This window comes from Mya arenaria, chromosome 13 (assembly GCF_026914265.1).
Source record: "Mya arenaria isolate MELC-2E11 chromosome 13, ASM2691426v1".
NCBI lineage: Eukaryota > Metazoa > Mollusca > Bivalvia > Myida > Myidae > Mya > Mya arenaria.
The window spans coordinates 47,624,677-47,638,910 of NC_069134.1; the positions used below are offsets into that span (position 1 = coordinate 47,624,677).

Here is a 14,234-nt window from a genome sequence, read left to right on the forward strand (position 1 = left end):
CGTGCACATACCACATTGACTGTTACAGTGCGTGCACATACCACATTGACTGTTACAGTGCGTGCACATACCACATTGACCGTTACAGTGCGTGCACATACCACATTGACTGTTACAGTGTATGTACATACCACATTGACTGTTACAGTGTATGTACATACCACATTGACTGTTACAGTGCGTGCACATACCACATTGACTGTTACAGTGCGTGCACATACCACATTGACTGTTACAGTGCGTGCACATACCACATTGACTGTTACAGTGCGTGTACATACACCATTGACTGTTTCAGTATATGTACATACCACATTGACTGTTACAGTGCGTGTACATACCACATTGACTGTTACAGTGCGTGTACATACCACATTGACTGTTACAGTGTATGTACATACCACATTGACTGTTACAGTATATGTACATACCACATTGACTGTTACAGTGTGTGTACATACCACATTGACTGTTACAGTGCGTGTACATACCACATTGACTGTTACAGTGCGTGTACATACCACATTGACTGTTACAGTATATGTACATACCACATTGACTGTTACAGTATATGTACATACCACATTGACTGTTACAGTGTGTGTACATACCACATTGACTGTTACAGTGTGTGTACATACCACATTGACTGTTACAGTGCGTGTACATACCACATTGACTGTTACAGTATATGTACATACCACATTGACTGTTACAGTGTGTGTACATACCACATTGACTGTTACAGTATATGTACATACCACATTGACTGTTACAGTGCGTGTACATACCACATTGACTGTTACAGTATATGTACATACCACATTGACTGTTACAGTATATGTACATACCACATTGACTGTTACAGTGCGTGTACCTACATACCACATTGACTGTTACAGTGCGTGTACATACCACATTGACTGTTACAGTGTGTGTACATACCACATTGACTGTTACACGGCGTGTACATACCACATTGACTGTTACAGTATATACCACATTGACTGTTACAGTGTGTGTACATACCACATTGACTGTTACAGTGCGTGTACATACCACATTGACTGTTACAGTGCGTGTACATACCACATTGACTGTTACAGTGCGTGTACATACCACATTGACTGTTACAGTGCGTGTACATACCACATTGACTGTTACAGTGCGTGTACATACCACATCGACTGTAACAGTGCGTGTACATACCACATTAACTGTTACAGTGCGTGTACATACCACATTGACTGTAACAGTGCGTGTACATACCACATTGACTGTTACAGTGCGTGTACATACCACATTGACTGTTGACGTCTTCAACTACGTAACCGTCTCTCAGGCAGACGCAGTGAGCGATGTCGTTGTCATCCGTTGAACACATTTCGGTGCAGTTCAATCTTGCACATTCTGCAAAAATAAAATGTTTAAAATAGGAGAAGGATCCAACCAGATTGTATGTACCACGTGAGACGACACAAGTGTAAGCATTGGGTACTTGAAGAACAGAACATAAAGAAAAAAGGATGTGAACGGAATGAATAAATACTTCAAGGTTAAACGTGTTTTATTTCACATTTACAGACCGCGTGACCAATAATTAGCACACACAATATGAAAGAGCAATGAATAAACAAGTCACTTAGGACTTATAAACCTTGATGACTCACCAAAGTGGGAGAAACGAATTGGATATTTATGATGCATAATAAAACTAAAAAACAACTTTATAGAATAACAAAGGTAAGAGCGACCACAACATGTTTTATTGCTTGGTTTTCGTCTGCCTCACTTCAGCGGCTAGGTCAAGAATTTGCAGGAAACATTACTGTTAATATTGAACGATAGAGTTTATGAGACACTATTTATTATTGATACAAACATATTTTCAGATACCGAGTTCTGCTTGCAGCATTTTTCTCTTGCATTCCAACTCGGCACTAAGTGGATTGATTTTACTAGGTAAAAGTATGTATACAACAAACATTTTTTGCCAATGAAATTGCAATTATAATAAAACCTACATTTACAGCAAATGAAATTGCAGGTATGCAACCATTAAATACTAGGCTTAATCATTAAGAATTTCAATTTTCGTGTGTGTTAAAAGTACCACCTACTGCCTCTCATAAGATACACACTCCATGCGTCAGATTTTGCATTAACAATGTGTCAGCTAATGAGGTTGTATTCTATGTCAGTTAGATGACCGGAATAAAAATCTTAATGATTAAGATGGTTTCGTTCGCTACTCTCACTCCGCCCATTTTAAATATTTAAAAAAAAACTTCATGTCATCTAACTATTACTTAACCATTTAAAACAAATGATAAAAATAAAGACAATATTTTGACACTTCATTTTTATAATTTATTCCTTACATCCTAGGCATTGTCGTAAGTTTTATCGCTAAAACATAGAGCCTTATTACTAAGTAATTAACTAGACGTTAATTGCGTAAATCTAATAAAATCTCTTTAACTTAGTAGGTTACCATGGTTATGCAACTACAATGAAGACAGCCTATCTTAACTCCTAAGCGGAAATCAAATAAGACAATGTCAGACAATAATGCCAGAGATTTAACCAAATGCCAGACAGCCATCTGAACCATTTCCTTGGAGTGACATATTCAAAACGCATTAACCTGAATAATTAGTTAATATAAAGACCATAATTGCTTAGAATGTCAAACGGAATTACGAGCTCAAACACAGGACACTTTCTTGTACTTAGGAGTTATCATGTTAACACAGGGCACTTTTTTGCACGAAGCAGGCTTTCACGCGGGCCTTTCTTTTCCTATTTTTACTACTTTTTCTTACCTTTTTATTAGACTTTTCCCTACTTTTTCATAAACAAACCCTACAATACCTACTTTTTTGTAAAAATAATTCAAGAAATAATTTGCAAACTGAAAGAGTCTTAATCTTAATTTTAATAAGAAGCCATTTCTAGTATTTTTGTAGGATTAGTTTGAAGTAGTACGTCTCCAGTGCTGCAAGATGGGTTTAATTCCTTTTGAAGTAATGGTGTCTAAGCAAAGATAACTACATGTACATCACAATTGATGATTTGGTTTAGTAGTCATTTATTTGGATCCAAAAAGGTAAGTAAAGAGCCCTACTATCTTTACCTTTTGCTTTTATTATCCCTATTTTACCCTAACTTTTCAAAAAACATCCCCTACTTTTATCACTACGTTTTTGCTATTGGTTGAAAGCCTGCGAAGGGGTGAATATGCGTTCAATTTGAGGAGCATCGAGCAGAAATGTACCGTATCATAATTTAAAAAAAAATCATCATAGTCAAAAGGTCTTATTAAAAGACGTACAAAAGACAACTGTACAACGAACCTTCAAAATACGTCACTGCTTGCCATTATATTAAAGTCAAAGTAATCTATGCCGTCTCATTTCTCGATTACCTTCAAAAATGCTGTGTCACATATTTCATAATTCGCGATTCAACTGCACACTCTACACCCCACCCCAAACAGCTTGGAGAGAAATGGAGTTGAAAAAATATCAACCACACACACTACATCCCATCCCGAACAGCTTGGAGAGAAATGGAGTTGAAAAAATATCAACCACACACTCTACATCCCATCCCAAACAGCTTGGAGAGAAATAGAGTTGAAAAGTCATTAACCACACACTCTACATCCCACCTCAAAACAGCTTGGAAAGAAATGGATTTAAAAAGTTATCATCCACACGATCTACATCCCACCCCAAACAGCTTGGAGAGAAATAGAGTTAAAACATTATAAACCACACTCTCTACATCCCACCCCAAACAGCTTGGAAAGAAATGGAGTTGAAAAGTTATCAACCACACACTCTACATCCCACCCCAAAACAGCTTGGAAAGAAATAGAGTTGAAAAGTAATCATCCACACACTCTACATCCCACCCCAAACAGCTTGGAGAGAAATAGAGTTAAAACATTATAAACCACACTCTCTACATCCCACCCCAAACAGCTTGGAAAGAAATGGAGTTGAAAAGTAATCAACCACACACTCTACATCCCACCCCAAAACAGCTTGGAAATAAATAGAGTTGAAAAGTTATCAACCACACACTCTACATCCCACCCCAAACAGCTTGGAGAGAAATGGAGTTGAAAAGTAATCAACAACACACTCTACATCCCACCCCAAACAGCTTGGAAAGAAATGAAGTTGAAAAGTTATTAACCACACACTCTACATCGCACCCATAACAGCTTGGAAAGAAATAGAGTTGAAAAGTTATTAACAACACACTCTACATCGCACCCCAAACAGCTTGGAAAGAAATGGAGTTGAAAAGTTATCAACCACACACTCTACATCCCACCACAAACAGCTTGGAAAGAAATGGAGTTGAAAAGTTATCAACCACACACTCTACATCCCACCACAAAACAGCTTGGAAAGAAATGGAGTTGAAAAGTTATCAACCACACACTTTACATCCCAACCCAAACAGCTTGGAAAGAAATGGAGTTGAAAAGTTATCAACCACACACTCTACATCCCACCACAAACAGCTTGGAAAGAAATGGAGTTGAAACGTTATCAACCACACACTCTACATCCTACCCCAAAACAGCTTGGAAAGAAATGGAGTTGAAAAGTTATCAACCACACACTCTACATCCCACCCCAAACAGCTTGGAAAGAAATGGAGTTGAAAAGTTATTAACCACACACTCTACATCCCACCCCAAACAGCTTGGAAAGAAATGGAGTTGAAACGTTATCAACCACACACTCTACATCCTACCACAAACAGCTTTGAAAGAAATGTAGTTAAAAAGTTATCAACCACACACTCTACATCACACCCCAAAACAGCTTGGAAAGAAATAGAGTTGAAAATTTATCAACCACACACTCTACATCCCACCCCAAACAGCTTGGAGAGAAATGGAGTTGAAAAGTAATCAACAACACACTCTACATCCAACCCCAAAACAGCTTGGAAAGAAATAGAGTTGAAAAGTCATCAACCACACGATCTACATCCCACCCAAAAACAGCTTGGAAAGAAATTGAGTTGAAACGTTATCAACCACACACTCTACATCCCACCCCAAACAGCTTGGAGAGAAATGGAGTTGAAACGTTATCAACCACACACTCTACATCCCACCCCAAACAGCTTGGAAAGAAATGGAGTTGAAAAGTTATTAACCACACACTCTACATCCCACCTCAAAACAGCTTGGAAAGAAATAGAGTTGAAACGTTATCAACCATACACTCTACATCCCACCCCAAACAGCTTGGAAAGAAATAGAGTTGAAACGTTATCAACACACACTCTACATCCCACCCCAAACAGCTTGGAAAGAAATAGAGTTGAAAAGTTATCAACCACACACTCTACATCCCACCTCAAAACAGCTTGGAAAGAAATGGAGTTGAAACGTTATCAACCACACACTCTACATCCTACCACAAACAGCTTGGAAAGAAATGGAGTTAAAAAGTTATCAACCACACACTCTACATCCCACCCCAAAACAGCTTGGAAAGAAATAGAGTTGAAAAGTTATCAACCACACACTCTACATCCCACCCCAAACAGCTTGGAGAGAAATGGAGTTGAAAAGTAATCAACAACACACTCTACATCCAACCCCAAAACAGCTTGGAAAGAAATAGAGTTGAAAAGTCATCAACCACACGATCTACATCCCACCCAAAAACAGCTTGGAAAGAAATTGAGTTGAAACGTTATCAACCACACACTCTACATCCCACCCCAAACAGCTTGGAGAGAAATGGAGTTGAAACGTTATCAACCACACACTCTACATCCCACCCCAAACAGCTTGGAAAGAAATGGAGTTGAAAAGTTATCAACCACACACTCTACATCCCACCTCAAAACAGCTTGGAAAGAAATAGAGTTGAAACGTTATCAACACACACTCTACATCCCACCCCAAACAGCTTGGAAAGAAATAGAGTTGAAAAGTTATCAACCACACACTCTACATCCCACCTCAAAACAGCTTGGAAAGAAATGGAGTTGAAACGTTATCAACCACACACTCTACATCCCACCCCAAACAGCTTGGAAAGAAATAGAGTTGAAAAGTTATCAACCACATACTCTACATCCCACCTCAAAACAGCTTGGAAAGAAATGGAGTTGAAAAGTTATCAACCACACACTCTACATCCCACCCCAAACAGCTTGGAAAGAAATGGAGTTGAAAGTTATCAACCACACACTCTACATCCCACCCCAAACAGCTTGGAAAGAAATAGAGTTGAAAAGTTATCAACCACACACTCTACATCCCACCCCAAACAGCTTGGAAAGAAATAGAGTTGAAAAGTTATCAACCACACACTCTACATCCCACCTCAAAACAGCTTGGAAAGAAATGGAGTTGAAACGTTATCAACCACACACTCTACATCCCACCCCAAACAGCTTGGAAAGAAATAGAGTTGAAAAGTTATCAATCACACACTGTACATCCCAACCTCACTTTCTAAATTTGAGAATTTATCCAGCTAGATGAGAAAATTGATAAGCGTGAAAAAGATCCCAACACACACTCAAAATGCCATCCCAAACATCTAGAAGAGAAATTGGCGTGAATGGATGTCAAAAACACACTCAAGAGATAGGAGACATATAGGGATCAAAACGATCTCACCCCCTTACTATAGATCCAACCCAAACAGCTAGGAGACAAATAGGGATCGAAACGGTCTCACCCCCATACTATAGATCCAACCCAAACAGCTAGGAGACAAATAGGGATCGAAACGGTCTCACCACCATACTATTTATCCAACCCAAACAGCTAGGAGACAAATAGGGATCGAAACGATCTCAACCCCATACAATAGGTCCAAACTAAACAGCTAGGAGACAAATAGTGATCGAAACGATCTCACCACCATACTATAGATCCAACCCAAACAGCTAGGAGACAAATAGTGATCGAAACGATCCCAACCCCATACTATAGATCCAACCCAAACAGCTAGGAGACAAATAGGGATCGAAACGATCTCAACCCCATACTATAGATCCAACCCAAACAGTTAGGAGACAAATAGTGATCGAAACGATCCCAACCTCATACTATAGATCCAACACAAACAGCTAGGAGACAAATAAAGATCGAAACGGCCCCACCCCCATACTGTAGATCCAACCCAAACAGCTAGGAGACAAATAGGGATCGAAACGATATCACCACCATTCTGTTGATCCAACCCAAACAGCTAGGAGACAAATAGGGATCGAAACGATCTCAACCCCATACTATAGATCTAACACAAACAGCTAGGAGACCAATAGGGATCGAAACGATCTCACCACCATACTATAGATCTAACACAAACAGCTAGGAGACAAATAGGGATCGAAACGATCTCACCACCATACTATAGATCCAACCCAAACAGCTAGGAGACAAATAGGGATCGAAACGGTCCCACCCCCATACTATAGATCCAACCCAAACAGCTAGGAGACAAATAGGGATCGAAACGATCTCAACCCCATACTATAGATCCAACCCAAACAGTTAGGAGACAAATAGTGATCGAAACGATCCCAACCTCATACTATAGATCCAACACAAACAGCTAGGAGACAAATAAAGATCGAAACGGCCCCACCCCCATACTGTAGATCCAACCCAAACAGCTAGGAGACAAATAGGGATCGAAACGATATCACCACCATACTGTTGATCCAACCCAAACAGCTAGGAGACAAATAGGGATCGAAACGATCTCAACCCCATACTATAGATCTAACACAAACAGCTAGGAGACCAATAGGGATCGAAACGATCTCACCACCATACTATAGATCTAACACAAACAGCTAGGAGACAAATAGGGATCGAAACGATCTCACCACCATACTATAGATCCAACCCAAACAGCTAGGAGACAAATAGGGATCGAAACGGTCCCACCCCCATACTATAGATCCAACCCAAACAGCTAGGAGACAAATAGTGATCGAAACGATCTCAACCCCATACTATAGATCCAACACAAACAGCTAGGAGACAAATAGGGATCGAAACGATCTCACCACCATACTATAGATCCAACACAAAAAGCTAGGAGACAAAATGTGATCGAAACGATCTCAACCCCATACTATAGATCCAACACAAACAGCTAGGAGACAAATAACGATCGAATCGGTCCCACCACCATACTGTAGATCCAACCCAAACAGCTAGGAGACAAACAGGGATCGAAACGATCTCACCACCATACTGTTGATCCAACCCAAACAGCTAGGAGACAAATAGGGATCGAAACGATCACAACCCCATACTATAGATCCAACACAAACAGCTAGGAGACAAATAGGGATCGAAACGATCTCACCACCATACTGTTGATCCAACCCAAACAGCTAGGAGACAAATAGGGATCGAAACGATCTCAACCCCATACTATAGATCTAACACAAACAGCTAGGAGACAAATAGGGATCGAAACGATCTCACAACCATACTATAGATCCAACCCAAACAGCTAGGAGACAAATAGGGATCGAAACGGTCCCACCCCCATACTCTAGATCCAACCCAAACAGCTAGGAGACAAATAGGGATCGAAACGATCTCAACCCCATACAATAGATCCAACACAAACAGCTAGGAGACAAATAGGAATCGAAACGGTCCCACCCCCATACTATAGATTCAATCTAAACAGCTAGGAGACAAATAGGGATCGAAACGATCTCACCACCATACTATAGATTCAATCTGAAAAGCTAGAAGACAAATAGGGATCGAAACGATCTCACCACAAAACTATAGATTCAATCTAAACAAATAGGAGACAAATAGGGATCGAAACGATCTCACCCCCTTACTATAGATCCAAACTAAACAGCTAGGAGACAAATAGGGATCGAAACGATCTCACCACCATACTATAGATCCAACCCAAACAGTTAGGAGACAAATAGGGATCGAAACGGTCTCACCACAATATTTTAGATTCAATCTTAACAGCTAGAAGACAAATAGGGATCGAAACGGTCCCACCCCCAACTGTAGATCCAACAAAAACAGCTAGGAGACAAATAGGGATCGAAACGGTCCCAACCCCATACTGTAGATCCAACACAAACAGCTAGTAGACAAATAGGGATCGAAACGATCTCACCCCCCATACTATAGATCCAATTCAAACAGCTAGGAGACACATAGGGATCGAAACGATCTCACAACCATACTCTAGATCCAACCAAAACAGCTAGGAGACAAATAGGGATCGAAACGATCTCACAACCATACTATAGATCCAAACTAAACAGCTAGGAGACAAATAGGGATCGAAACGATCTCACCACCATACCATAGATTCAATCTAAACAGCTAGAAGACAAATATGGTCAAAACGATCTCACCCTCATACTGTTGATCTAACCCAAACAGCTAGAAGACAAATAGGGATCGAAACGATCTCACCACCATACTATAGATTCAATCTAAACAGCTAGGAGACAAATAGGGATCGAAACTATCTCACCACCATACTGTTGATCCAACCCAAACAGCTAGGAGACAAATAGGGATCGAAACGATCTCAACCCCATGCTATAGATCCAACACAAACAGCTAGGAGACAAATAAGGATCGAAACGGTCTCACAACCATACTATAGATCCAAACTAAACCGCTAGGAGACAAATGGGGATCGAAACGATCTCACCACCATACAATAGATCTAACCCAAACAGTTAGGAGACAAATAGGGATCGAAACGGTCTCATCACAATACTATAGATTCAATCTAAACAGCTAGGAGACAAATAGGAATCGAAACGATTTCACCACCATACTATAGATTCAATCTAAACAGCTAGAAGACAAATAGGGATCGAAACGATCTCACCACCATACTATAGATCCAACACAAACAGCTAGGAGACAAATAGGGATCGAAACGATCTCACCACCATACTATAGATTCAATCTAAACAGCTAGGAGACAAATCGGGATCGAAACGGTCTCACCACCATACTATAGATCCAAACCATACAGCTAGGAGACAAATAGGGATCGAAACAATCTCACCCCCATACTACAGATCCAAACTAAACAGCTATGAGACAAATAGTGATCGAAACGGTCTCACCACAATACTATAGATTCAATCTTACCAGCTAGAAGACAAATAGGGATCGAAACGATCTCACCACTATACTAAAGATTCAATCTAAACAGCTAGGAGACAAATAGGGATCGAAACGATCTCACCACCATACTATAGATCCAAACTATACAGCTAGGAGACAAATAGGGATCGAAACAATCTCACCCACATACTACAGATCCAAACTAAACAGCTATGAGACAAATAGTGATCGAAACGGTCTCACCACAATACTATAGATTCAATCTTAACAGCTAGAAGACAAATAGGGATCGAAACGATCTCACCACTATACTATAGATTCAATCTAAACAGCTAGGAGACAAATAGGGATCGAAACGATCTCACCACCATACTATAGATTCAATCTAAACAGCTAGGAGATAAATAGGGATCGAAACGATCTCACCACCATACTATAGATTCAATCTAAACAACTAGGAGACAAATAGGGATCGAAACGATCTCACCCCCATACTATAGATTCAATCTAAACAGCTAGGAGACAAATAGGGATCGAAACGATCTCACCACCATACTATATATTCAATCTAAACAGCTAAGAGACAAATAGTGATCGAAACGGTCTCACCACCATACTATAGATTCAATCTAAACAGCTAGAAGACAAATAGGGATTGAAACGATCTCACCACCATACTATAGATTCAATCTAAACAGCTAGAAGACAAATAGGGATCGAAACGATCTCACCACCATACTATAGATTCAATCTAAACAGCTAGGAGACAAATAGGGATCGAAACGGTCTCACCACCATACTATATATCCAAACTAAACAGCTAGGATACAAATAGGGATCGAAACGATCTCACCACCATACTATAGATTCAATGTAAACAGCTAGAAGACAAATAGGGATCGAAACGGTCTCACCACCATACTATAGATCCAAACTAAACAGCTAGGAGACAAATAGGAATCGAAACGGTCTCACCACCATACAAGAGATTCAATCTAAACAGCTAGGAGACAAATAGGGATCGACACGATCTCACCACCATACTATAGATCCAACCCAAACAGCTAGGAGACAAATAGGGATCGAAACGATCTCAACCCCATACAATAGATCCAACACAAACAGCTAGGAGACAAATAGGGATCGAAACGGTCCCACCCCCCTACTGTAGATCCAACACAAACAGCTAGGAGACAAATAGGGATCGAAACGGTCCCAACCCCATACTGTAGATCCAACACAAACAGCTAGGAGATAAATAGGGATCGGAACGATCTCACCCCCATACTATAGATCCAATTCAAACAGCTAGGAGACAAATAGGGATCAAAACGATCTCACCACCATACTATAGATTCAATCTGAACAGCTAGAAGACAAATAGGGATCGAAACGATCTCACCACAAAACTATAGATTCAATCTAAACAGCTAGGAGACAAATAGGGATCGAAACGATCTCACCCCCATACTATAGATCCAAACTAAACAGCTAGGAGACAAATAGGGATCGAAACGATCTCACCACCATACTATAGATTCAATCTAAACAGCTAGGAGACAAATAGGGATCGAAACGATCTCACCCCCATACTATAGATTCAATCTGAACAGCTAGAAGACAAATAGGGATCGAAACGATCTCATCACAAAACTATAGATTCAATCTAAACAGCTAGGAGACAAATAGGGATCGAAACGATCTCACCCCCATACTATAGATCCAAACTAAACAGCTAGAAGACAAATAGGGATCGAAACGATCTCACCACCATACTATAGATTCAATCTAAACAGCTAGGAGACAAATAGGGATCGAAACGATCTCACCACCATACTATAGATTCAATCTAAAACAGCTAGGAGACAAATAAGGATCGAAACGGTCTCACCACCATACTATAGATCCAAACTAAACAGCTAGGATACAAATAGGGATCGAAACGATCTCACCACCATACTATAGATTCAATCTAAACAGCTAGAAGACAAATAGGGATCGAAACGGTCTCACCACCATACTATAGATCCAAACTAAACAGCTAGGAGACAAATAGGGATCGAAACGGTCTCACCACCATACAATAGATTCAATCTAAACAGCTAGGAGACAAATAGGGATCGAAACGATCTCACCACCATACTATGGATTCAATCCAAACAGCTAGAAGACAAATAGGGATCGAAACGATCTCACCACCATACTATGGATTCAATCTAAACAGCTAGAAGATAAATAGGGATCGAAACGATCTCACCACCATACTATAGATTCAATCTAAACAGCTAGGAGACAAATAGGGATCGAAACGATCTCAACACCATACTATAGATTCAATCTAAACAGCTAGGAGACAAATAGGGATCGAAACGTTCTCACCACCATACTATAGATCCAAACAATACAGCTAAGAGACAAATAGGGATCGAAACGATCTCACCCCCATACTTTAGATCAAAACTAAACAGCTAGGAGACAAATAGGGATCGACACGATCTCACCACCATACTATAGATCCAACCCAAACAGCTAGGAGACAAATAGGGATCGAAACGATCTCAACCCCATACAATAGATCCAACACAAAAAGCTAGGAGATAAAAAGTGATCGAAACGATCTCAACCCCATACAATAGATCCAACACAAACAGCTAGGAGACAAATAGGGATCGAAACGATCTCACCCCCATACTATAGATCCAAACTAAACAGCTAGGAGACAAATAGTGATCGAAACGGTCTCACCACAATACTATAGATTCAATCTTAACAACTAGAAGACAAATAGGGATCGAAACGATCTCACCACTATACTATAGATTCAATCTAAACAGCTAGTAGACAAATAGGGATCGACACGATCTCACTACCATACTATAGATTCAATCTAAACAGCTAGGAGACAAATAGGGATCGAAACGGTCCCACCCCCATACTCTAGATCCAACCCAAACAGCTAGGAGACAAATAGGGATCGAAACGATCTCAACCCCATACAATAGATCCAACACAAACAGCTAGGAGACAAATAGGAATCGAAACGGTCCCACCCCCATACTATAGATTCAATCTAAACAGCTAGGAGACAAATAGGGATCAAAACGATCTCACCACCATACTATAGATTCAATCTGAACAGCTAGAAGACAAATAGGGATCGAAACGATCTCACCAAAAAACCATAGATTCAATCTAAACAGCTAGGAGACAAATAGGGATCGAAACGATCTCATCCCCATACTATAGATCCAAACTAAACAGCTAGGAGACAAATAGGGATCGAAACGATCTCACCACCATACTATAGATTCAATCTAAACAGCTAGGAGACAAATAGGGATCGAAACGATCTCACCCCCATACTATAGATTCAATCGGAACAGCAAGAAGACAAATAGGGATCGAAACGATCTCATCACAAAACTATAGATTCAATCTAAACAGCTAGGAGACAAATAGGGATCGAAACGATCTCACCCCCATACTATAGATCCAAACTAAACAGCTAGAAGACAAATAGGGATCGAAACGATCTCACCCCCATACTATAGATTCAATCTAAACAGCTAGGAGACAAATAGGGATCGAAACGATCTCACCACCATACCATAGATTCAATCTAAACAGCTAGGAGACAAATAAGGATCGAAACGGTCTCACCACCATACTATAGATCCAAACTAAACAGCTAAGATACAAATAGGGATCGAAACGATCTCACCACCATACTATAGATTCAATCTAAACAGCTAGAAGACAAATAGGGATCGAAACGGTCTCACCACCATACTATAGATCCAAACTAAACAGCTAGGAGACAAATAGGAATCGAAACGGTCTCACCACCATACAATAGATTCAATCTAAACAGCTAGGAGACAAATAGGGATCGAAACGATCTCACCACCATACTATGGATTCAATCTAAACAGCTAGAAGACAAATAGGGATCGAAACGATCTCACCACCATACTATGGATTCAATCTAAACAGCTAGGAGACAAATAGGGATCGAAACGATCTCACCACCATACTATAGATTCAATCCAAACAGCTAGGAGACAAATAGGTATCGAAACGATCTCAA

The 14,234-nt window shown here is 40.0% G+C and overlaps 1 protein-coding gene across 7 annotated transcripts in view; it reads right to left on the bottom strand.

The window, feature by feature from the left end:
* The window catches only part of LOC128214543 (uncharacterized), a 124,200-nt gene that overhangs the window by 37,618 nt on the left and 72,348 nt on the right, over nt 1–14,234 (bottom strand). For all 7 annotated transcript variants that reach the window (XM_052921060.1, XM_052921058.1, XM_052921061.1 and 4 more), the window contains exon 4: nt 1,300–1,410. In XM_052921060.1, the coding sequence (XP_052777020.1) occupies nt 1,300–1,410 (111 nt within the window). The remainder of the gene's footprint in view (nt 1–1,299; nt 1,411–14,234) is intronic.